At 43.3% G+C, this 26,689-nt stretch overlaps 1 protein-coding gene across 2 annotated transcripts; it reads left to right on the top strand.

The window, feature by feature from the left end:
* The first annotated feature begins 1,366 nt into the window (after window positions 1–1,366).
* rnf207b (ring finger protein 207b) lies at window positions 1,367–26,544 on the top strand. 2 transcript variants are annotated; one of them, XM_088937977.1, is made up of 18 exons: window positions 1,367–1,413; window positions 2,346–2,536; window positions 11,334–11,466; window positions 11,685–11,829; window positions 12,340–12,421; window positions 12,827–12,902; window positions 13,572–13,697; window positions 15,186–15,232; window positions 16,378–16,450; window positions 16,608–16,676; window positions 16,819–16,887; window positions 17,640–17,764; window positions 22,128–22,305; window positions 23,409–23,594; window positions 23,953–24,004; window positions 24,110–24,227; window positions 25,122–25,214; window positions 25,397–26,544. In XM_088937977.1, exons 2-18 carry the CDS (start codon window positions 2,346–2,348, stop codon window positions 25,581–25,583), a joined length of 1,950 nt encoding a protein of 649 aa, XP_088794103.1. In that variant the 5' UTR covers window positions 1,367–1,413; the 3' UTR covers window positions 25,584–26,544. The 2 variants fall into 2 exon arrangements, with proteins under 2 accessions (XP_088794103.1, XP_088794104.1); XM_088937978.1 differs by lacking the exons at window positions 11,685–11,829; window positions 12,340–12,421; window positions 12,827–12,902 and having other exon boundaries at window positions 1,377–1,413.
* Window positions 26,545–26,689: the final 145 nt, after the last annotated feature.

The following is a 26,689-nucleotide window of genomic DNA, read 5'->3' as shown; positions in this document are numbered from 1 at the left end:
TATCACTTAGTACATTGAAGATCAAAAGCACAAGTTTTTCTGTCTGTGTTCCTAGTTTCATCAACACTGAGGAATCAACAAAACTGTCAACAGGAATGGCATACAATCCAATCGTCGTGCTAAACCTGTTTATCTTGGGGTGACCCTTGACAGCATGCTGTCAAAGATAATGATGGGTAAATATAATGATGACATCACTCAGAAGTTAACAGCATTAAGAGCTCAGAAAACACAACATTTCAGCCGTGGAGCCTTCTTCAGGTGTGAGAAAGACAAGGCAGTAAGCAAAGGTAATGTACCGGGACCTTTCCTTACTGTACCTGTGCCTACTGCCTTGTCTTTCTCACACCTGAAGAAGGCTCCACAGCCGAAACGTTGTGTTTTCTTTCTTCTTTTTTTCAGCATGGAATAAACCTGTTACTTGTTCCTTTGCAGCCTACGCATGCTGACGCAGCTACCCACCTGAACTACATTAAGAGCTCTATACCTCTCATTAAAGAAAGCACTTCTCAAGACAGAATATGAGTTACTTCAGAATCATTAGCTAAGTGGTATATTCCTTTTAAACCCTAGCACTGTATATTTCTTGTGATTAAAGTGTTTTTAATGAAGAAATAACTGATAACTAATTATTAATAACTAATACTTTTATTGTTAACTGAAGGTTAACAATAAAGGAGAATGGGAAGAATCATGATTGAAGAAGCAGAAGTAGTAAACTAAAGTTACTGTCATTCTGCCTTATAGTGGATATCTTTCAATGTATTTAAATAATTTAGCAAAAATCTATACGAGTAAAATCTGTTTAATTCTACTGAAATGTGATTATAATCCATATACATTTTTACACAAATTAGGGTGAGACACTACTTTACATGCAACCTGTGTGCTTTGCAGTCAGATCCTGTATTACATGAACGCAGCATACAGAGACCAGCTTGCTTGGCCCTCATATGCAATATTCAATGCACAAGCTACACAAAGGCTTACTGGGGCACAAAACACTGGGCAGCAGAAAACATGGGTTGTTTTGATTTAGATAGAAAATAAACTTGTAACCCACAGGAAGGCAGCAAGCTATGAAGAGCACACGCCATTTCTGTAGGGGTCAGAGGAAAGGAGTTGGCAATCTAACCACCAGGGTTATTGTACGAGGGGGTGGAAAGGATTACGGGGGAGAATTATTTTTGTCCCCCGGCCGACAGAGCAGCAGTATCTGGTGTCCCTTTTGTCATCCATAGCTGCTTGTTGAACTTCAGGCACCACCACTACCCTACCCCCACCGCCTGCTGCAAGGACTGCTGGGAGCTGGTAGCTGCTTGACGTCAGCGCCAGTATTCCATCCAGCCACACTCCAAGAGCTCCCACATTTCTGTCATTCCAGCCTGGTCCAGCAGATAGGACAACAGCAAGGTAAGTGACCAGCACTGCCACCCATTCAGCGTTTTAGTTATAAAATCTGGCTGAAAAAGACACAGTCTTCAAAATCATGTAGTGGCTGGTGACCCTGCCTGGGTGCTGTCTTCGATGCTCCTTAAGAATGATTTTGTTTGGGGGGGAGGGCATAAAGGGGGAGGCAAATGAGGGATGATTGATGTTTTGGGAGAAGGAACCTTCAAGGATGATTTGATTGCTGGATATGTTGTGCTGCTGAGAAAGCAAAAGTTGTCCTGTTTTTTTTCTTATGTTTTGAGGCAGTCATCTGTCTCTGAATGGATCCTCGTGTAGCAAACACGTCAGTGTACAATACTGTAGATAATCATATACTATTAACAGAACTACCCTGATCCTGATATCTGACACATTTCAATAAATAACACCACTAGTGTTTGGCTTGAGATGAAATCTCATCATATCCCAGAATGCAATACAATAAGATCATTCCAACAGGTTGACGTTGACACAGCTCATTTAAAAACAGACCTTTTCACCATTCAATGGTGTATTTTTGGTGAAGCCTGAATAGTTTTGCCTTGTTAAACTTAACAACTTCAGAAAAGATACTATAAAACTAAATATCTTTCTTTTCTTTTATTCTTTTAAATATATTTATTTTCTTCTCTTATAAACATAGTATACCACCTACAAACATTAAATTAAAAAAAAAAAACATTGTGAGACTGAAAATACTGTCATGCAAGACTTAACATTACAAAGCTAGATAAATTAAAGATAGGTGATAATAACATTGTACAATTTTTTACATTAAATTAAAAACAGCTAAGTGATACGCAGCCCAAATAAGTCTTGATGCAATAATTCCGATACAGATGTGTTACAATGTTGACTCTCGGAGAGTTGTTTTAGAGAATGTTGTCAGGTTTCCTCATCTCATTTCTTTTTAGATGTCCGGAGGAATTTTTACCCCTTTGGATAACCTCTACGATCTGGACAGCGCCAACTGCCACCCTCTCGTGTGCCACCTTTGCCACGAACAGTACGAGCAGCCCTGTCTGCTGGACTGTTACCACACGTTCTGCGCCAGCTGCCTGCGGGGCCGGGCTATAGACAGCCGCCTCACCTGCCCCCTCTGCAGGTAAGACCCTGTAACTGCATCTTCACTACCCAAAACTCGGCTACGGGGACTAAGTACAATAAAAATAACTACTTTACCTGTTATCTCTTATGGATGCATTCTTCTCAAAGTGTTTTGCATACGTTAAAAGCGTATTTTTAAATATGAAGTTAAGAATATTAAGAAGCTAAATAAGATAAGCAGATGGTAATCATTAAAACAGTCTGTCTGAACAGGTAGGATTTTAGGCTGGATTTAAAAGCACTCAAGGAGTCCTGATTTCTTTTGTAGGGTGTTCAAAATCTATGGGCAAACGCAATAGAAAACCTCATCACCCACAGATTGCAGACAAGCAAGAGCAATAAATGATAAATGATCTGAGCAAAGGTTTTGTGTGAATAAACAGATAACATATTAAATAGGTACTGGAGGGCTATGATACTGTCTGTAAAATATAAAAGGAAACTAGTGCAGGGTCTCCAAGATAGGAGTGATGGGACAATGTAGCTAGGATTCAAGCTGTTGCTTAGATAGATCACTGTTTTGTGTACAATAGTTTTGCATAAAGAAAATCATTCTCTGTCATATTGAGTATTTCTAGCTTTTTATGACTTGGAAACAATGCATTGTGGCTATATTGTTATTTTTGGTGAAATTAACACTTTGTGTTAATTGCTTGTCATTCACTACCAGGTAGCTAGCCTCAGATTATAAAAAGAGGTACTGTAAGGAGGGGGGAGCACACTGTTCCTCCAGTCAGATGAGCTGGGAGGTCAGTACACACCACAGTCTGAGTGATGCAGGACATCAGCACCCGGAGCTCTCTAGTGGTTACACCCGCAGCTCTGTAAACACACAGACATGACCGGCATGTGATCTGATGAAAGTGAACAGGTCATGTTTCCCCCCCCAGACATCTTTATGAATCCCTGGACCTGCCCTCCCCAATACAAACACCCCCCTCACACACTCTGCTCTTTCCTGGGAGCCTCATGTCAATCAACAGAGGATTCAAACAGGCTTAAAAAGTGCATCTGTTTTTCAATAAAGGGAGAAGAACATAAAAAAGTATTAGACATCTTGGACACAATCAGGATTTCCAATATATGTGTGTTCGAGCACCGGCAACCTAATCAAAGCTTACCTAATCACTTTCACTATTAGAACCACTTTAAAACTATTGATACGGCTTAGTTTATTAGGGCAGCAAAGTGAGCATGGATTTAATTCCAGACCTGGGGTGCTATGTGTGTGGAGTTTGCGAGTTCTCCCTGTGTTCACGTGGGTTTCTTCCAGGCACTCCTGTCATTTTTATTTTTTAATTCATCCTCTTTAATTAAAATGGATCAGAATCTGAAGGCAAACTCTACATGAACAGCCAAAATGAAGTGTCGTAATAACATTTGCCAATCAAATCTACTTGACTCCATCTTAGGTGCTCCTTGTCATTAACATCATTTGTTACACATTGTACACATCCACAAACCTAGAATGACTACTTTTTGTACTGTAAAAAACAGATTTATCAACAATTAGCTTGAACAAAATGGTTACGTTTCAGTAGAAGACCACCACAGAATTGTTCTGCATAAAGACATAAAATGAAATATAAATATAATTAAAAATGGAAGGGGTGAAAAAGGAAAGACACTGAGCGAAAAACAGAGCAGTGCAGAATGTCTAATACTTCTGAACCTACTGTATCAATATCATAAAACCCAAAGTAAAGACCTAAAAAATACAAAAACACACTTGAATTAATCAGTGACTGTAAAGTGCACAGTGTAGTTTTGAAGAAAGGATACAAATCATCCATTTGTGTAAGCTTGATTATTCATGATTATTGATTCAAGGATTCCATCAAGCCTTTTCTGAAAGTATCCCTCAGCATCAGCTTCAGCTCTTGGCTGGGTAACTGGTCCTAGACTCTCACAATCTTCTGAGCAAAGACATGCTTTCTCTATCTGGTCCTGAATGCTCCAGCTGATGCTTCTTTTCAGTAACTCATAATTCACAACTAAGCCTTCAGCTCACTGACACAAAACAGCAGGCAAGCAGGCTTCTAATTCCAAATCATCATCCTTTTCTGCAATACAGCGTATTCCAGACGTCTCAGAAAAACAGCTCCTTGTTGCATTTCCTTTAAGATAAGATCAGATCACTTTATTGGCCATATACAATTTCTTGCATTTGTCTTTTCACATACCCCAGCTTGCTCTCCATGAGACACAGACAGAGAGAAGCTTGGGGTCAGAGCGTAGCCATTTATACGGGACCCCTGGAGCAGCTGGGGTTAAGGGCCTTGCTCAGGGGCCCAACGGAGTAGGATTCCTCTGCCGGCTGCGGGATATGAACCGGCAACCCTCCAGCCACAGGCACAGATCCCTAGCCAAGGGGCCACCACACTACCCCACCACTTTATGACATACTGTTACACATGTACACCAGCAACCCGTGATGGCAGGTGCATGTTCTTCAGTTACACTCCTCGTTGTTTCATTGTGGTTGTGGGTGGGTGGGCCCTCACCCTCACCCTTTAGGGACAAGCATGTGGCCTTTGCTTTGCCTGTTCCTTGACGTGACACTCCGGACTCCAGTGAAAGGGACAGCAACTCCTGGCCAAGGCCCATTGGATAACATAATATTGGCCAGCCCTTAGTTAACCTTCATGGGATCAATGTTTAAATCAGACTTCGTTAAATTAATGCCTTTCTTTTCAAAATTTATACCAGAGGCTGATTTATTTTAATAACCTCTCCCCTCGTTGTCACGGCTCTGCAACAAAGAGCTGAGTGGCCCCTCTAACAGGCAGCTAAGAGAAATCCAGCAGGACGGGGTATTCATGCTAACCTGAGAGGTGGGAACAGCTGCAGAGTGAATTCTGTTCTTCTTTTAGCGACTGTGGAATGTGCTGGGCTTGGAGCACGCTGCGATGATAAGGCCAGCTTGTAGCCAAGCTGACAATAAACACACACAGGCATCCAGCACCTTGCCACTGAACACACTGACCCCAAGCTCACTGTAATCAAAGCTGTCTTCACAGTGCTCTCCCTTTCTTCGCTTGTTAGAGGACGGGCTGCAGCCCCCAAAGCCCCATGCCACTGTGCCCTGTGACATTAAGAGCACATGAACAGTGTACCATAGTTGGCCTCAAAATGCTCAGTCTCTGCCATTTTAAAAGCAATGGCTTTGTGGTGTATAACACAAAATACCAGCTGGGGCAGGATGTCGGTGGTTCTTGAAAAGACAGAGAGAAGAGGGAAGTGTTCTCACTGAGTGATCTCCACTGAGAGGACAAAATGGCCCCACCTGGATGTCAGTGACTGATGTTGATCCACACAGCTCCACTGTGTATTTCTTTTGGTTCTTGCATTCCTGGGGTCCCAAGTTGTGAATGCAAGACATATGCTTACCATCCCACCCAGGATTACAATGCCATGCAAGTATGCTCCACACCAGGACCTGTAAACAAACAGTCAAGACCTGAAAACTCAAGGCAGCACCATCAGGGCCCCCACAGACACTGATGTTCAGACACCAGTCAGCATTAAATCAGTTCAAGTGCCACCAGAAGAAGAAAAGACTGTATGCATCTGCGATCCTGAGTCAACAGCAGTATGTTGTCTTCACAGAGGTGCAGGTGGAGGTGGCTACCTGTCCAGAGATTAGGCAGGTATTGTTACTTATTCAGCACATGGAGCTTTCTCAGTCGCTGTCAGCCTTTGTGCTGCAAAGATCATCTGTACAGACTCTATATATCATCCATAGAACCATATACTGTATACATCTAAACAAGATGGGTATCAGTTGACTTGTGGCAAAGATCTACTATCTACTAGCAATTAAAAAGTATTTAAATTGAAGTGGAAGGGGTAGAATCCAAAGAAGATCTTCAAGGGAGGTGCATTGGGAGTAGAGTCAAAAAGAGAAGACCAGGGTAAAGGCCAAACATTGAAGAGCCAGGTAAGGAAGTGCCTGTGCTTAAACCCCAAGAGTATTAACAATCAGGGGTTATATTAGCAGAAAACTGATTGCAACATTTCAAACATGTTCTGCTTAAATCACAGAACAGATAAATACCAAGAGTTAGTAAGTCAAAGACTAGAAAGTAGTGGCCAACTGGCTTAATAAATCAGAACAATTAATTTGGAACACATGTGGAGGAAGAAGATCAAAAAAGAATAACACCCAGTTAAAGAAACACAGTAAACTGCAAGCACAAGTGCAAAAGGATGTTTGAAAAGCTGTGAAAAACATCAGAGAATATTGTATAAGAGGTTTGTGAGGGAGCATAGATCCCAGAATTGAAAGGCTCACTGTTAGAGTCCTGGGAGACCTCCATGGGAGGGAACCATTTTGTCTATTACATGGACCTCAAAAGAACCAATATGGTTGCTGACAGTCTAATAATTAAGCCCAAGTGTATGCAGTTGGAATCAAGGTTTATCTGGGTTTAAAAGATGGTCTGGAAACAAGTATGGAAGGATACAGAGATCTGGTGATCTGAGCTTATTAAGAGGGATTGGAGAAAGATAAATAATCAACATTGTAACTGTGCATCTTCTGTGTTTTGTATTGGCCTGCCTCACACTAATCAGTGTGAAAAGAACTAATATCTACTGTACATGGATCTCCAAATACAGATGGGATTTGTTTTTTTGTGTCAACTATGTAAGCTCTCCCAATAAGCTTACATAGCTTACGTATATTAGCTTATGTATACCATGATACACTCTTAATAATAAGATGAAGTTGAGTGTCTCAACAGCAGTGGGGAACCTTTGGACAACAAAAGAGAAATGGCTGATGTATGAGAAAAATGGCAATTTTGGAGATTGCAGAAGGGGAAACTTGGTAACATACCTCAGCAAACATTGTTCATATTCAACAGTATTCACACAGCAGAAGAAGCAGAAGTGTTCCTGCAACAGAAATAATTAAGATTAGGAAATCAGCAGAGCCTAATAATATTATACCACTTAAGGAAATGAAATGTTACCCATAGACCACTGACAAAACTCTTTCAACAGTCACTCAAAACAAGGGGAAAGTGTCCACTGATGAAGGAAACATCCATACAAAACAGGGGATTCTTTAATGACTCAACTGGTAAAGGCACTCACTGAAGCACAGGCTGAGCTCTGTGATCACGGGTTCGAGTCTGGGCTATGTCGCTACCTGGATGGGACTGGGGTTCTCCATGAGGTGGGCGCAGTTGGCTGTTAGTTAGCAGTGCTCTCAGCAACAGTGCAATGCTTGCATCTTCCCGGGCGCTTGTGCAGTTCTGTTGATGAGGGGCGTGTCTCTCATCAGTTGGCACTGAACCTCTGGTAGTGGACAGTATTACCTATGACCTGTGAAAGGTGATTGGCTTGAAGATGGAACAGATGGGGGAAAAATACATCTGGCTTTTGCAAACTGGGAGGATATAAAAGATAATTGGCAATTCTAAATTTACACCAAAAAAATTCCAGACAAATATGTTGTACTTCTACATACAAGTGGATTGATTATCTGTAAGGCAAAAGGTCGATATGGTCAACATGTTGGCAAAACAAAAGGTACTGCAGGACTTGTTTAACTTGATGTCTTTGACATTATAACAGCCGTAATGGATACAAACAGCATATAGCATGATATAGTTAAATATCCAAAAGCCATTTAATTCCTAGATTTTAACATTTCGCTTGCTTTCAGACTAAGAACTGGTTAATATATAAGTACAGATTGAGGATGGATGCTTCAGTGACAATTAGTGGAGTACCTCAAGGCTCTGAGTTAGGACCACAGCTCTTAATTTAATACTGCTGAAGTCTGTGATTATCATTTATCATGAATTAAATTAAAGCTGATCCAGAAGGTGGCAGTGGAAGTGATCTGTAGACTTAATGGAAAATGTTCTACTAGCAAGTTGGCATTTGCCCAAGTGGCATAACATTATGGTGTGAAGTCGAAGGGATTTTGCCCAAACCTTGACTGAAACAAAAAAGCATACAAAGAAATGCAGTGATGCGGGTTCTGCTGCTGGCATTATTGTGGTTTGTTTGCTCCCCCGACTTTTTTTATAAACAAAAAATAGAACAGGACACACAGGAGGAAATATTTCAACATCCAGGACTGAGCATTGATTATACAGGAGAGCTCTCCTGTGGCATTTGGCATCAGTGCAGACATGGGACACTGCAGGTTATTTTCTCCAATGCATTTATCCGCTAAGCCACTGGGTGCATTAAAATGCCACTTACAGTATTTGCCAAGTATTTGAAAGTCACCGGTGATTGATGTTGAACGTAACAGGTCCCTACCTTGACACGCCCTGAGCAGGGTCCGTAATAATATTTCATAATTCAGCTTTTCTGTGGCCTCTGTTCTATTTTTGTGGGGTGACTACATTCTATCCAGTTAGACATCTGGGCTGGAGGGGGAATCATCTTTTATTCTGATGACAGGCATCACCATGCTGCAACTCAGACCTTTATGACGCCCCCCCAAACCCCTTGCCAGCCATCCCCGGTGTCTCCCTCCTCCCCGTTCCCCAGCCCTGCTGTAACACTATCCCCGCTGGGTGACCCCCAGCTTTAGGTGCCACCGTGCCTTCCTTCTCAGTCTATATTTGTACTGCTTTGGTTGCTGCTTTCTGATGCTCAGAGTCACAGGGAGCCCAGAGTGCTCAGGTCTTGTAAGTGACTGTGGCTACTTCCTTTGTGCTGATGATTCTCCCAGATTCTTCCCATTCCCGGCTGCTCTGCTAACATGGTGACTGGCTGGTGCAGTGTCTATCCTGGCCAGGTGACGGACTAGAGAAGGAGAGAACCCGTGGGAATAATCGCTTTTGCCTCTCCAGCATGCTCCTGGGAGAAATAGACGAGTACATGTAGGCGCGCTCATTCTCTTCTTCCTTTGCTGAGCTTTCAGAGAGCACGGGCTTTGTGCAAGACCGAGGTGGCAGGACTGTTGTGCTTTTCTCTGCACTGTTTTCTGCTGTGCACTGCTGGGGCTTTGGGGGAGGGGGGTCAATGGCTGATTTGTCATGAAGCAAAACTTCAGAGATTTCAAGCATTAGTATATGTAGTAAAGGGCAGAGAGCTCTGGTAAAACAGGGGCTAAAGAAGAAATTGGCAAAATGTATTATTAACTTGGAGGGTGGGGGGAGAAAAGACTGCAAGTTACTGTATCTGTGAAGTTATATCAATGCCCTCTCAATACTGGGAAGCAATAATGCTCTGTAGAAGGTTTTCCAGCAATGGGCTTGCTGTTTTTGTTTCGTTTCATTTGGACTCTTGCGGTGGTTGCTGACATTGCTTTTGCTGAGGAGAGTTTCTCAATCTCTCTCTCCCAGGGACTGCGTTCAGTTTGTAACCATCTTGCACTGTTAACAAGCCGTCTTTCAGAGTCAAGTGTGTGCGTGTTTGTGTGGCACCATATCTTTTTATGGCTCCATATAGAAGACAATTCTGCTATTGGCGGGTCTTGTGTCATAAGATATTAGCTCTCAGCACCAAACATGCCTTTTCTCTCCCAGCTGAAAATGAGACAGCACTTGGAGCCGATCTCTGGTACAGTAAGGCTAAAAGAAAGTAAGTTTGCTAAAATTCTGACTAATAAGGCTCACCTCCCCATAGCTATAACAATCCCTGGTGAGTATAGGGAACTGTTGTTCTGTGTTATTCTTAGCAGAGGTAGAGTAACAGGCTGCTGCTATTTTGATCGCTGTTGTCTCCCAGACCAGGACCTGTGTAATCTAGGAATTTAGAGCACTGCTATTTCTGGGAGACAATAGCACCAGTTGCTATGAACACAGAGTAAGTTAAACATGGAAGGGAAGGAGAGAGGCTTTTGTTTTGACAATAGATAAACAGCTGCAGCAGACTCTGGGTATCATTTCATAATCCAAACCAGTGGCAGATCTAAGACCAGCATTGAACTCCCAAACATGCATTTTACAATGCTGAGTCAGCACAAAGATCAGTCTGGAAGCGTTGAAGATGCATTGAGATGTTTGTTAGGATGTGATGCATCACAGTGCACTTGCTAAATGAAAGATGCTAAAATCTAAATCTAAGTGTGGGAGAACTTCTAGTTGCAGTAATCTTTTACCCTTCCCATTCTCAATTACAGGTACAGTACACCTCAGTGTTTACATGAAATAAACAGCCCAATGCTTTGTTTTGGTTTACAGTTGAGTTTAAAAGCACAAAAGCAGGGTCTGTCCTTTCTTACTGTATATGGACATTCTTACTAATTCTGTTTTGCAACATTACAGTGTGGCCTTGGCAGCAATATCTATTCCCAAGAATAAAACATTTTACAGAGTAGGTATCCAAAAGAGTGCAGACAGCACAGTGAATAGTTGTTTTATTTCATCTAGATATATATAAATACATCTATAAATACTCTTTGTTTATGCTCTCTTATAACTACATCCCCCTTGTTGCTTCACTGAACTCTGAGATACTGCTGAGTGCTAATAATACAACATCAAAGACATCGTGGGACTGAGTGGATAATGGGCACCTGGTGCCCTCTTCTGGTTACTAGCATGCTCAGCGCACTGATTAACAATCCCTTTGAAAATTTGCAATCTAACACACATTGTTAAAGCATTTTCGAACCAGAATCCTAAAGATTAATTGCATAAACAAAACTATTTGTAGCCTCTGAAGTGGCTTTAACTTGGAACTTGCAACACACAAACCTAATCCAGCAATAAGCAGGCCGACTAGCACTGCATTCAAATCTGTGACTGTTCACCCATAACAGTGTCTTTCTCTGCGTCTCTGCCTGTCTGAGTGCCCATCTCTCTGTGTGCACCTTTCAGACAGCAGTCGATTGTGAAAGGGATCAACGGGTTGCCCCCTGAAGACCGTCTGCTCAGGTTCCTGGTGGACAATTCAGCAGACTGTGAGGAGACTGTCCAGTGTGCCAACTGTGACTTTGAGTGCAAGAAACAGGTACTAGTAAGTTACTTGTTAGTAACTTGATACAAACACAGGAAATAACCTATATACACTACTTGGGGTTTCTCAGCCAGGTTTAATAACACTACAGTTCAGCTGTCCTTTTTTAGAAATTCAGGCTTTTAACTGATTGCATTCTGTGAGTGGTGTAGTGCGCCGCTGATTGCTGTGAATAAAGGGCTATTGAGTTCTGTGCATTCTGTTCCTGGCAGGATGTGGATGCAATGTATTATTGCAACACTTGTAACCAGCCCCTGTGTAGCGCCTGCAGGGAGGTCACACACAAGGCCAAGATGTTCTCCCGCCATGAGATCGTGTCCCTGGCCAAGCGCACCAAGGAAGCCCATAAGAAGTGCTGTGAGTTTCCTTTTCTCCCCATGAACAAAAAGCACAAGTATTCGAACAATTGAGCAATGCTGCAAAAAGCTTTGGATGGCACTAGATTGAGGGACTGCAATAAAGAGGGCCTAAAGAATAAGAAACACAACAAGTGGACCCAGTGGAACATGTTCAAGTGCTGTACTTAATGGAGTTATTGTAAAGACGATAGAAGAACAGGCCGGATAAATTATGTTCCAGTTTAAAAAGGAGAGGTACAGTACATTACAGAACTACCTTGGAGCACCATCAGCATCTGCATTATCTGCAATACAATTTTACTAATTGCAAACACGAGATGAAAGAGAGAATGAAGGCCCTGCTCTTGTCTGAATCCTTTATGTTCTGATGTTCAGCCTTTCTGCCGTGGCTCTAACATATTGTGTAAACTATACTATGGGCCAGGGAACACTGCGACTGTGCTTGGATCAGTGTGGGGTTTTAAAAGGATGTGGTGGGATGACACTGCCCCCTTCTGTCTGCCTGCAGCCCTTCACGAGGAGCCCTATATCATGTTCTCCACAGAGAAAAAGTCCATGCTGTGCATCAACTGTTTCAGAGACATGCAAGTGTGAGTACAGGTTGTGAAAACCGGATTGGCAAAATCTTATAACAAGTTAAAAATGTGCCACTCAGCCCAGAAACTCCTAACACAATGTACTGAGGTATCTAATGAGAAGCCGGTCAGATGACCCTGACAGATCGTGTTAAAGCTGACTTGCAGAACAAAGTTGGCGGCCCTACAATTCAACTGTAGCAGTTGTACTGTACAATTTGAGTGCAGAAAACTCTATGACTAAAGACTGCAAGGTTCAAAATGTGGGAAACCTGTGTCCAAGCAAACTAAACTGCAGATGTTGGGGAAAAACAGTGAGAATGGGTGAATTTAGCATGGTAAACATTTTTATGGCTGCCTTCTCCTGGTGATGCACAGTGCATTGATCCCCATGTTGTCTGTGACTGTCCTGTCTCACAGGGAGAGCAGAGCACACTGCATTGATATTGAGACGGCGTATATGCAAGGCTGTGAAAAATTGGATCAGGCCGTCCTGGTAAGATGTGTGCTACGGCTGCAAAACAGCACTTTATCATTTGAAAAGGGACCAAATCTGAAATTTGTCAACATAATGTTAAAGTGAAAAAAAGTCATAACACTGAGCTGCAGGATGAGAGTAGGTCTTCATCTGTACAGTGTTTCATAGTTATAGACAACCTAGATTTTTAAGAATTTTAATTTTTTTGTAGAAAACGCCCTGAGAAAGTGCAAGGTTTACCGGTTAAGGTTAACTAAGATAAAAGAAGACAGAGAATTCCAATATTTTTTTCTAAACAATCTCTCTTGCAATCATCAAAAGTAAGTGATTTCTCTTTTTTTGAGAGAAACAAATCTCATAAAAACGTTCAAAACATTCTTCCTGAGAGATTTAAGGAGTAAATCACCTAAAAACAGACAGTTGTAAGTAGAAATTCAGACAGCATCACACCCTCCTAATTCCCTTCAGTTCAGCTTCAGGCAGGGATAATGAGAGACCCCAGTTCAGCAGGTAGATGAGCTTGTGCAGACACAAAATTACACACAGACCCAACTGACTTGCTCTGACAGCACTGTGCCATGAAGGATGCTGGAAGTCAGCAGCAACAGACAGACAGCGGTCCTAAAAGAAGCAGGGAGGCAGTGCAGCCGCACTAACGTGAGAGTATCTTGTGAATTGCACCTGCAGGCAGTGAAAGAGCTGCAGACGTCAGCACGAGAGGCCATTGTCCTGCTGAAGGCCATGATTGGGGAGGTGAGGGCCAATGTGGATGAGGAGGAGAGCGCCATCAGTACCCTCTTCAGCAGCATGCAGGTACCACCGCGCTCAGCGTCTGAGTCCAGAAGCTTACAGCCTGGCACCTACAGCTCTGCACAACCTTCACATAGAGACACATGGTTTGGAGCAGTGTGAGAGAACACATTCAGCCACACTGCCCCTGTCGTGCAAATACTCATCCTCTGCAGGAGCATCTAACGGTACCTTGAGCCCTGCTTCATGCTGAGGTGTTTGTGTCTCATCCGTTACTTCTTGTCACATGTCTTGAATGTCACGAAACACATGTCTTTGTCAAGGTAGCTTATATGAATAAACTGTAGTGTATTAACACAGATTAGAAGAGAACAACAGCAAGCAAGATGTCAATACCAGAGTTTGTCTAGCCTGTTAAACGTGGCTGTGAAACTGTGTACAACAGGGGGATTAAATACTGTTTACTATTATTTCTAAGAAGTATTGCAATGCTTCACTACCATTAACAGACTAGATGTAATAGTCTTATATGTTAATTTCCCAATTTCCTTCTTAGTTGTTAAGTTCCTTGATTTCTATTTTTATGTGCAGCACAGTGAGATTCACTGTAATGAAATGTGCTACATTAAATAAATGTATTATTATAATATTATTATTCATTTAAAAATTAACCATGCATAGACATACAAGAAAAAGGTCTATACTGTGTACATGTATATGAGTTATTTTGCATATGATCAGGAAAATAGTGCTCTTCACTGGCTGGGTTACAAGTACAGGCCACTTCCTGTATGACACTGTTGGAAATGAAAACAATGGGTGACAACTGCAGTTATAGAGCTTTAACTACATTAAAGTTCTATACCTGCCTTAATTCATAATATATTAAAAAATTATAGTATCACCAGCCACAGAAAGATAAAACTCCAAAAAAGAGCAGTTTTTGAAAAACAGTTGAAAAAACAGCATGAAATGCCTTCTGAAGAAGACCACACTAGACTAAGAGGAGGATTATAATTGCAACCATATTAATCTAACAGACTAGACCTGCTAATGACCTGCCCTTTATTTTGAAGACTGATGCATGCTATTCTGTGCAACAACCACTAGGGTTCTCCCTAGATCATGTTTCCACTGAGTTGAGCTCGGATTCCCTAACTCTCCTTTGCAAAGCTAAAAAGCTGCTGAGTAATACTCGGGATGTCCATGTTCACATATGAAACAAATAACCAAGTGTATTATTTTATGTCTGCAAGAATAAAATCATCACTGACAGCATCATTACTTTCAATATTTTAGAGGCAGTACTGTGTATACAAGAAATCACAGGACTATGTTCACACTCCGAAATGTTTCATCAAACACATAAGAGTTTACTTTGGGGAGGATCAATAAATTGTGAAATAGGGCTGGGAGGAGCGTTTTATTTAAAGAACAGCTCTATCCCAGGCAAGGAATACACCCATTTAAAGGCATGTCATAAGGCCACACTCACAAGAGAGAAACACAACAGAACTTGTAATAATTCCTTTTTTCATTTCTTATTTGAAGGAGAAACTGGCAGAACGGAAGAAGATACTCCTGAAGGCTGCCCAAAGGTAAACGCAAAGCTTTTTAACTGGCAGGCCATTCTAAAGATAGGAGCTTGTTCTTGCGGCTGCATTCTGATTGAACTGCACTGCTCTTTTCCTCCTTGTCTCCCTTACCAGCTCAGACAATACGGTATTGGAGACAGTATAGGTGCAGCACAGATGCATACAAATGGAACGTGCAGCATAACATAGCTGTGATGCATTTTAAATTAGACTACAATGAATACAATGCACTTTAAAACCCAACTTTAGCACACACACACACAGAGCTGCAGATCAAGTATGTGAGGCTTTTAACTTTCAGCCCATCTACATCTCTGCTCTCCAGCCAGCAAGCGATATTTGCTAATGTACAGGCCTGCTATAGTAAACCACGTTGTTACTGCAGTCTATCTGATGCTTTAGCTGGGAGCTTGATGTGTATGTGAGAGTGTATCACATTACGCTTCAAAGAGGCTCCTTTATGAGATTACAGTGCTCTAGTCCATATTTCACTCCAGTCTGTGCCTGGAAATGGCCCAGAAATGTGTCTTCCTGGAAATCGAAATCATCACGCACACACATTATGAGCTCACAGGGTTGCTTTTTCTGTGTGAACCATGCTACACATGGAGACAGACAGGTCCTGTTCTAGGCAGGAAATTGGTGAAAAAAGATATTTAACTGATCTGCATGTCCTGCATGCCTTGCCAACATCTTTTTTACTTGTATTTACTTCAGTACGCTTACTTTTACACAGAACAGGGACATTAATTGGGAATCAGGCCTTAGCAGCTGACATGTGATTGGCATCGATCAATCTCTGCCCAGACAGCAAGGCATGAGCCTGCCAGGCTACACTTCAGCTTACCCAGCAGCAGCACCATGGCTTGCTGGGTAACTGTGAGCATGCAGTGTTGTCAGTGAGAGCTGCGTCATTCCTCCATTCAATGCCACCTCTCCTGTGTGCACTGCGGGACTCTGGGATTCTGAAAACACAAGAAAGCAAACACACTTCATTCAAGTGAGAAATACTTTCCGTAAAATATGTGCATCTGTCCTGATCTGATTCACAGCTGGATAAAGAGCTGCACAAATACAATTCGGCATGTTCTCAGTCGAACTGTGTGCGCAAAAGTCTGTTGATGGTCAGCTTGTCTCTGTGTTGACAGCCAGCACGAGGAGAAAGAGAAAGCTTTCAAGGAACAGCTGGCTCATCTGGCCGCCCTCCTGCCTACTCTGCAGGTAAGAGCCAGCCCAGTTAAAGACCACAATGTGTTATGTACTCTCGAGGTAAAGTATGAGACTTTCGAATCCATCATCAATAGCAGATTAATGTCACTTAATGTTGAAATGTTGTGTTGATGGCTTCCTCTGTTCCGCTGTTCCTCCGTCCTGTCAGGTCCACCTGGTCACCTGCTCTGCCTTCCTCAGTTCTGCCAACAAGTTTGAGTTCCTGGACCTGGGCTATGTAAGTTGCTGCTCCATGGTTAAACGTCTCAAAACCGATCACTAGATTTTGTAATCACATCTTGGATGGCATTGTTGCTTTGATCGCCTCTTCCTTCTGCTGGTCTCTAATAATGTCTTCTGCCCTTTTCTGTCTGCCACAGCAACTGATGGAGAGGCTGAAGAAGATAGTGAAGCTGCCCCACAGGCTGAGGCCGGCTCAGAGCAGCAAGGTGAGAGGCACCTTCAAGTCACTTGTCAATGTCTACAGTACGTTCACCGAGCCAGTGTCCATGTCCTTTCTGTACAGTACACAACCTAGAATACTTTATTCTGACCTATGAGCAGCTCCCAGATTACTACAAATCTACTAATTTATCATGCAAATTAACCTAAATTACAGAAGGAATGGTGTATCCATATTTGATTTCCAGGGCTTCTTGTTTGCTTGCACCAAATCTTTCCACCTTATCATCTTAGGTGACGTACTGTACGAGTGTCAGCATTGGACACAGGGACAGATAACTTAAAGCTTTCATTGCACATGTGGAAAAAAGGATCCACCTGTAATTCCCCCTTATGTTTCTTGTGTTGTTTGTGGAATGCTGGGACATTTTCTGTATCATGTCTATCGGGCTGACGTGGTCATTATTAACAGGACGGGGCAGCAGGTTCAGACACGTCCTGCCTGTGTACAGTGATTTGTGCTCTGGGTGGTCCACCATGATGTACTTACTGTGGACTTACCGTGTCGTCTGCATTGACACTTCAGGAGCTCTTGTGCAGGGAATGCCCAGGAGTCAAAGACGCACTGCCCCATTAAACACATAGTACAGCTGCCTGCAACCTGTTGAGCCTTCCTTCTGGCTGGGAGGGTCACTCTGTGTCCAGGGAAAGTGCTGGCTCTTCCTGACCGCTGATGGCAGTCCGGAATGCTCCTGGAACTCACTGATCCCCCTTCCTGGTGTCTGTCTCGCCACCTCAGATCAACACGGAGTACCGCTCAGAATTCGCTCGCTGCTTGGAGCCGCTGCTGATGCTCAACCAGCGGCGCTCTGTGTCCGTCACCAGCGGGGGAGGAGTGTCTGGAATGGCCAACAGCAACGGACTGTGAGTCTCTCATTCCCAGGATTCCCTTTATATGGAATACAGAGAGAGTGGATAGGGTCTGTAAGAGGATAGGAAACCTCAGCAGATCATTTCAGAAATTTGAATGCAAGCACTACATGATTTTCTTAATTGATACTTAATTGTTTCACTGATCTTGCTCCTGTCTTTACTAAGATAACCTAAAGATTTCTATAGAAATGTCCCCGTTCTCTATGGAAACCTTTCCCTCATGAAAAAATGATTTTCACAAGGGGGATTATCACTGAAACAATTAAGATTCAGTTGGAGCAGAGTTGCTTTGGAAAACCATAGAAGCACCACAGATCCCACCTCTGAAGTATACTGTAATACAACAATCCTGCTGTCCTCCATATTGAACCACAATGAATTGACAAATTGATCAGACAGCACTTGTGCAATATATACAAAGGAACAACAAATTAACTGATCAGTGATCACTGACAAATCACTATCAGGCCAACTTGAAAACTAGAAAACATGCACAAGAGAACAAAAAATCCATCACAAAGTTGCCATTGGTCTGATTTATACTGTGGTTCCAGTTCCAGAGCACCTACTGTTGCCTCTGTCAATGTGCCATAAATACAGACACAATATTTTTCCGTGAACAGTAGACACAAATCAAACAGGAAACTGCTGTAAAAGCAGGTGGAGTGATTATTTCTGCATTTGCTAAAACTGCCATAATGCATGTGAAAACACTCAGCAGTACAAATCTGAGAAACAAAAGTGCTTTGATTTTTAGCAGCACTTCAATATAATAATTTGTTGAGGGGGCTATTTTAAACATTGCTACTTAGAAATATTGCCTTTGGCACCAGTGTTTGCCTTTCTCCAGGGTCCTCTTTTTTGGGTGTTTTTAACTGAAGGCCTTAAAAGGATCATGATCTTTCCCCGCACCTCCAGAAAGCGTTCCTGAAATTGCTCACCAGCTGACCGAGCCTGGTGCCTGAGCTCCTGTTTTAGCAAGTGCTTGTCCACTCTGCAAAGTGTTGTGCCAGAGGTACCAGGGATAACAGCTGGCCCAGCTGATTGGAAGCCCGAATTCTAGGAAACGGCAGCTCTGGTGCTTTCAGTGTTGCAGCAGCTATTCCATCCTTCAGTGCTGTTAGCCGAGTTTGTCAAGATCGCATGCCAGAGCTGTGGCGACAAGGCAACGGGAATATGAACAGCGAGTGGCAGGGAGGGAGTGACTGACAGGCAGCCTATGACAAGAACGAGCACGGATCAAGAGGACGATGAGTAGGGAAATGACCTCTGGAAATGTCCTGTTTATTTGTGAAGTGTTTTGGTTCTGGCAAGGTCAACTTGTATTGGCCTGAAAGCTGTGTGGAAGGTTGCTGCTTTTCCTTATTCGTGCTGCAGCACTCCTGGAGCACATGGCAATCACTTTCCATGCCTCCAGGGGCTTCGCCAAGGCCAGGCATCCTGGCCCACTGAGAAGGAGAGGTGGCAGCCTGGCCATGGAGGCCTCATCGCATGATCACACTTTTTAAAAAACTCACCAGGGTTCAGGAACTTGACTGCCTCAAAACCCAGCTCTGGAGTTCAGTCCCACTTCCCTTGGCTCTGCATGAGGCTCCTGATCCACATGACCTCTAGTTCCAGTCCAGTACTTGAGGTGCCCATATGACAGAGTGAACGAGGATTCGCACAGCATTCTTTCAGCATGTCTCAGCTGGGAGAGCACAGGGGACAGCAGTAGCCGGCCACTTAGTGCAGTTTGTGAGGCAGAAGAACCTCCCTTCTGTCCGCACGTGCATTCTCATATTGTTTATGCCTTTACTGAGAGGAAGAATAATTCAGAAGCATTTAACCAATCCCCCAGCCGAAGCCCCTGATGCCCGACTCTGCCTCTCGGTCAGGGCCAAGGTGATGCACGTCCCTGGCTGATTTTCCACATCAATCACCCCTGTTTCTTTCTACCCTGTCTCCCCCCCTACCGTAACCACGTTGGCTGGAAAAATGTCAGGGGCGGTGGGGGGGAGGGGGAGGGGGGGGCCTCTCTGGTAGGCCGGGGACTATTTTTATCAGAATTTCACAGAACTCTCCAGGACTCAGCCCCCCAGTCACAAAGAGCAGAGGTAGCAGTGGGGAGGGTGCTTTTTTTTTCCATGCCTCTGATGTCACGCTCTTCGCCGATGTCTTAAATTGGAATCAGCCGCAGGGTGGCAAGTGGGCTCAGGGAGAACAAAATGCGTTAGAAAGGGCAGGGGGTGCAGTCACGGGCTCTGATGCTGGAAGGGCTGATTATCTGGCTGCAGAGCACAGCCTCACAGGTGACTGCTCTCCCAGCGGGCGACAGGGAACAGGAGTACTGCCTTTCTCCTTCTCTGCGAGTCTGCATCTCAGCCAAGGTAAAACCACGAGTCTCTTCTTATTTACTGGAATATCACAGGAGCTGGGTGGCTGGCTGCTTATTCACCAGCCCACTGCCATAAGCTGTCAGCTGTTTAAGTCAGTGAAGTGCTAGCCTAGCCTGGTGCCAGACCCCAGGAGCCATGTGTCTCCTCTTGAACCAACATGAAAAACCTGTGCTTGTATATTAACTCCTGTCAGCATGCTTCTTAGTGAACTGCCTTCTAGTGACTGCTATGCTAAAAGATCCTTGTACGCCTTCTCATTTTCCAGTTCTCTCTTTATGCAGTCCCTCGTCTGGTGCTTATACAGTATATAATAAAACAGTCGGCAGTAGTCTCACTATTATCACTCTTTGTGGTGTCATGCATTGATAAACTGATGAGTCTGTTTCTTGTCAACATTAATCCAGTAGGAAGTGGGTTAATACAGTGCACGCTGTACATGACCACATGTCACTGGCTAAGGATTCTGCTTTTCTGGGTCTATTACCTTTGTTTTACTAGTCCAGAGTAAATAGTTCAACATGCACAGCGCCTGCAGAGCCTCGCTGGGGAGCTAGAAAGGAGGGAGAAAAGTATGAGTAGTCAGAGCAACAGTAAAAAACTTAGTAGTGAGGAACTGGCTGGAACAATATTTCGATAAAATCAATGGGAACAGTAATTTTGATAATCTGTTATGGAGTCTAGGAATGGATTATGCCAGATTCAGCACTTGGCATGTAGATGATGAAGTGTCTCTGCTTTCTCATGCAGCACAGAGTGTAAATTACCTGTGGAATGTAGGGAGGCTGGATTGTGTCACACTGTGCAAGGAAAAGGCAGCGATGGCATTTCTAAACAGAACTGCCCGGCCTCATCGCTCAATAAAGCTGCTGTAATTGTTAGATTACAGGTTTAGTGACTGAGGACTACAAGGTGCAGTAATTTTACAACAGGTGAGCTAGGGAACACAAATGGTTAAAAAGGTTTTTATAATAATAATTATTATAAAAATAGTATTTTTATAATAAAATCCTTATTATAATAATAATAACCTTAAACTATATAGCACTTTTCTGGACACTCCACACAAAGTGCTTTACAGGTAATGGGGATCCCCTCCACCACCACCAGTGTGCAGCCCCACATGGATGATGCGACAGAAGCCATAGTGAACCAGTACACCCACCACACACCAGCTATCGGTGGGGAGGAGAACATAGTGATGAAGCCAGTTCATACATTAGATGGGGAATATTAGGAGGCCATGATTGTTAAACGCCAGGGGGAAATTTTGCCAGGATGCTGTTTAACACCCCTACTCCTTTCAAGAAATACCCTGGGATAGTTAATGAACACGGAGAGTCAGGACCTCAGTTTTATGTCTCATCAGAAGGATGGCGCCATCTTTACAGTATAGTGTCCCCGTCACTATACTGGGGCATGAGGACCCACACAGACCACAGGGTGAGCACCACCCTACTGGCCCCACTAACACCTCTTCCAGCAGCAGCCATACTGTAGCTTTCCCAGGAGGTCTCCCAACCAGGCACTGATCAGGCTCACATCTGCCCAGCTTCAGTGGTTTCAATACTGTTGATAATATCAGGGAGGTTAAACAGATTCGGGAATATAATTTGATCACCCATCCAACATGAAATAGCTGCTCATCCTCACGGAAGGGTCAGGGCAAGCCAAGAGAATGTGAGTCGCTGTGACCTTGCTGTTACATGTTATGGAAGTACAGAGTGAGAGGTGGGACTCAGAGCATGTGACAGCTCCACAGATGGGACAGTTCACCCCGGGGCCATGGAGAAAGAGGGCATTTCCAGTAACCGTGCAAACAGCAAATGCCCACAGAAGTCTGAGGCCAGAATCGAACCCCAGAGCCGTTTAATAAATTAAACACAAGACGTTTTTCTTACACGCTCCCCTAAAGAAAGACTGCAATCACAATTCTTGAAATAGAATGGCGTGAGCCTGTCCTCCTGTCTGCTCCGCAGGCTGCAGTCCTCCCTGTCTGTCCCCTGTCACTCCCCCTCCTCCAGCGACATGGCCCTGACATCCTCGGTGGTACGGAAGCCCACCTCCCACCGCTACATCAGCACCAAGGTCCTGCTGGCTGAGGGAGGGGAGTCGCCCTTCACCGAGCACTGTCGCAACTACGAGAACATGTACCGGGTAAGTGTCCCCGAGTCTTCCTCACCCTCCTCATCAGCGCATCTCTGCCACCTGCAACCAATCCAGGTCAGCTGGAAAAGATATTTAACAGATCTGCACATCTTTTTACTTGTATTTACTTCCTTACACTTACTTGTGCACAGAGCAAGGGCATTAATGGACATCAGGCCTTACTGGCTGACTGTGATTGGCATCAACCAGTCTCTGCCCAGACAGGAGGGTAGGCGTGAGGCTGCCAGGCTTTCCCAGCAGCAGCTGCCCCACGGCAGTGAGCATGCAGTCAGTAAGAGCTGCATCTTTACTCCATTCAATGCCACCTCTCCTGTGTGCACTGTGGGACTTGAAGCTCGAAGCAATTGCACGTTAAGATGTAGGTTTGAGAGCAGTTTCTCATCAGTTCTGCTTAGTCGTGCGTGAAAAGGGGTGGCATCCTCTTGCTTCTTGCTCATAACTTTGAAAAACTGAGAATGTAGATTAACTGTGTTTTACCGGGCAGTTTGTCTGAAGTGACACCGGTCTGACAGCGTTCAGAGTTAACTAACCACCTCTAAGTAGAACCACAGTACTATGGAAAATAGAAAAAACTATTTTCAGTTCTTTTTAGGCATGACTCAATTTGTGTCATGTTTGTGAAAATGTTTTTCTTTTCTCTTAAACACAACTCACAATCAAATCACAATTTTGACCCAACAACAAATCAGTGAAAAAAATTATCAGTAATATTGTTAATATTATTTATTTGGCTGAAGATTTTATCCATAGCAACTTACATTTGTGTACTTTGATCAAATGAACAACATCTTACCTGGAACGTGAACCCACAACCTTCTGGTTACAAATCCAGAACCTTAATCCCTGCTCCACGCTGCGACCTAGATCTAAAACTGCTATTTGCCGAAGGGTTCTTTCTTTGCTTAATTTGTGGAATATTAGATTGGTACCATCTGGAAAACAGAAAGCAAGGCAAACATTTTTATGGTTAAACAAAGAATTCCCAGAAGCGCCTAGGTAGTCACTTGGTTACCATCACTGATAAAGCTGAAGGACAGGGACAAGAGACATATTGGAAATACTGATCTACAAGTGTATGCTTCTTCACCAAGACTCTGCAGACTGATATCCAGAAGCTGAAGGATCAAGTGCAGGAGATGCACAGAGACCTCACCAAGCACCACTCCCTCATCAAGACCGACACCATGGGGGAGATCCTGGAGAAATCGCTGGAGATGGATGTGCAGATCGCCTCCGAGTACTCCTCTGTGGAGATGATGAGGGCCATGTTTGAGGAGGTATGTCTGGGGCAAGGCCAGGGGTGTTTCCAAGGAGTATTTCTTCGTGTGTAAGTTCTAAATGTATTCAAGGGCTCTTTGGAGTCCTAATAACAGTTGTATTGTGTTAAAAGGTGCGAATGCAAGGTATGTGTATAATGCACTATATACAGTAAGGAGATAATATGGCATAAGAAAGCTCTTCTTCTGAGATTTCACAGCATCTGCCATGGGATAAGTATCTGTTTTTTTTTGCCAATAAGCCCAGTACAAAGTCTCTGTTCCCATCTTTCATCATTAGATGCACATCAGTTAACGAAAGAGCAACCCAGGAACAGAGCCAGAGGCATGATGTTACTGATTTGTGCTTCTCTCACAGATATGGGAGGAAACCTTTCAGAGGGTTGCAAATGAGCAAGAGATCTATGAAGGTAAAAGCATGATGCACTGGTATTCTCACCGTGGAAGGCTTTTCTCTTTTAAAGAAGCCTGCTTGTCTTTGTGTTGACATGAGCTGTGTACCCCGTGCTTTACAGCACAGTTACATGACTTGCTGCAGCTGAAACAGGAGAACTCCTACCTGACAACCATCGCCAAGCAGATCGGCCCGTACATCCGCTCCATTGCCAAGGTGAAGGAGCGGCTCGAGCCCAGGTATTGCCTCTCTCTGTCCTGACGCAGACTGGTTTCCACACCAGGTCTGGAGAAACTTCTAATCATGCTGATCATTGTACACTCATGCATTTCCATTCTGTAGAATACCAGTTTGCGAGACATCTAATTCATTTACTGGTGAACATAAATGGACAACTAAATATATAAATGCATATAAAGCTAAATGGGGAAACTGACTGATGTGTGTTAAATAGGTTTCTGGATTTAGAAGTAATAAACTCTGCTTAAGGGACTTACGTGACTGAAAAGCACTTCAGTTTATATTGTTAGCAGCAGATTATCCGATTCTTAAATGACCATAGGTAGGTTTAAAGGGACAAACGTTGAATATACAAGACCCCTGTCTTACAAAGAAACAATATGAACGTTTTGGCTATTGACAGAGCTCAACTGACAAGGTCAACCACTCTTGGTTGCAGTGTCTCTTGAGGGCGTGACTCATTTTCTGAAACGGTAATTCACACTGTGCACTGCAGAGACATTCTATAATTTAATTGTTACAGATCAGCCACAAAGCTAAAGCTCCGCTTCGTTTAACTTATGTAAATGAATGAATTCTTGGCACAGAGGCATTTCATCAGCAAAGAAAGCTGATGATTGAGGAGATCTTATGCAAGCTGTAAAACACAACCCTCTTTACAAAGATCACACACTATGTAAGTGGCTTCCACTGTAAAGAAAGTTCTTCATCCTATGTCTCTTGAGTATACAGTAGATATGTACGGTAACTGCTACCGGTTCCTGCCTCATACTTATGACATGAGAAATATGAGGGATGTGAGTCATCTTTCAGCTATAGCTAGGATCACAGACTGCAAGGTTATGATTTCAATGAAAGCCACTGAAAATACCATTTTCTCCCTGCTCTACTAGACTAAAGGAGCCCAAGGAACTTAAAGATGACCGGACAGAGACCATGCTGAAAATCTATGAGGACAGCACCATGGCCAACGAGGCACAGCACAGGCAAGGCCTTTACCACCGACTCCGTGTAGTATTAATGGCATCTGCTTAGCTGGTTGTGCCAATCTTTTGATCTACCAAATGGTCTACCATTTTTAAATGAGAAGAACAAGTTTCAAACAAGCCAACCCTTGACAGCTGTTCCACACTGCTGCTCTAATTTTCTTCCTTGCCTCTTCCTAAAGAAACGAGCTATCCTGCACCACCGACGACGACCAGGAGAAGCTGGTCGACAACCGCAACAAGATTCTGGACAACCGAGCGCTCAATATTCTGTCGGAGGAGCCTGCACTGAAGAGCAAGGATTACTACTGGCCAGGGAAGCAGAAGAATGGAGTGGAGGCTTCAAGCCGCAAAGAGTTGACACTTTAAGCCAGGCCAATGGACAGACTCCCACCACCCATTCACCTGAAGCCAGGAGGACTCATGCATAGTGACTGGATTTTGACTTGTATAGCACAAGCCGAATAAGCTTTAGAACAAAAGCTGTATAAAGTACCTTGAAGGAGGGCTGAGGAACAACTTGAGTTCTAGGCCAGCCATTTGTGAAATCACTGGATTACTCACAAGACCACGTGCTGTGAGCAACAGACATACCAGAGTTCATGGGGGGGGGGCGAAAAAGTCAAACATACCGATTTTAAATCCGAGTTCCACAGTCATCAACCTCTTAACGGACAAGCCTGATTGTTGCCTCACAATTAAGTTTTTCTAGCGTTCACTTCGAAATCGTCCTTGCAATCAGGTTTTTTTTTTATTTCAGGTCTGCTTGCAAACATTACAGACTGAAGGGTTTGGCAGAGACGACACACCGTCTGCAAAAACAAGAAATGCCCCCTTTTCTTGTCCAGCAAGCCAAATAATACGAAATGGACTGAAGTAGCTCGTTCTTCAACAAGCACATTTACTGTACATGTGCTTTAAAAGAGATACTCTATAAATCTGGGATACACACTGGAAAAGCCAATGGAAAGGAACACTGTTCCAAGAACTGCTTCAATTGTATGTTTTCACTATATTATTTCTAGTTTAAAATATTAGGGTTTATGCTGTAAATTGTACATTTTACATTACTATATCCATTGTTATGATTTATCATTATCTACAAACGCTACAAAAAAACTGAACTTGCTAAATTCAATCATTTAAAATCTTAAAATCCCTCTAAATCCCTTCAAAAAGCATCAGCATTATTTCACATAAAGGATTAAGGTTTTGGTTTAAAAACAGAAGAAGCAATTTTATTTGCTTATTGGGGTACACACCAAAATGTTTTCCAATAGTTTTTGATGTCAAATGTTCTTTTTAAATAAATGTGCAGATTCTACAATGTTCTAGCAGATATGCAGACACAATAACTTTTCCTTTACATTGTTTCCAGAGATCACTGTAGAGGCGGTAACAGGCTCAACTATCACATAGCACCAAAACATTTTAAATGGCTTCCTCAGCACTGTTAGAATGACGAAAAAGCATCA

The sequence above is a fragment of the Atractosteus spatula genome, chromosome 20 (genome assembly GCF_055471065.1).
Source record: "Atractosteus spatula isolate fAtrSpa1 chromosome 20, fAtrSpa1.hap1, whole genome shotgun sequence".
NCBI lineage: Eukaryota > Metazoa > Chordata > Actinopteri > Semionotiformes > Lepisosteidae > Atractosteus > Atractosteus spatula.
Note: the sequence above shows the minus strand (reverse complement) of the source record. Positions and strands in the feature narration are given on the sequence as shown.

Excerpts from the sequence above, each read along its gene's own strand:
- rnf207b (XM_088937977.1), top strand. The coding sequence starts at position 2,346 with ATGTCCGGAGGAATTTTTACCCCTTTGGATAACCTCTACGATCTGGAC. Across the intron at positions 11,830-12,339 it reads GGAAGCCCATAAGAAGTGCT|CCCTTCACGAGGAGCCCTAT; the intron begins GTGAGTTTCCTT and ends GTCTGCCTGCAG. Across the intron at positions 24,228-25,121 it reads AAGGAGCGGCTCGAGCCCAG|ACTAAAGGAGCCCAAGGAAC; the intron begins GTATTGCCTCTC and ends CTGCTCTACTAG.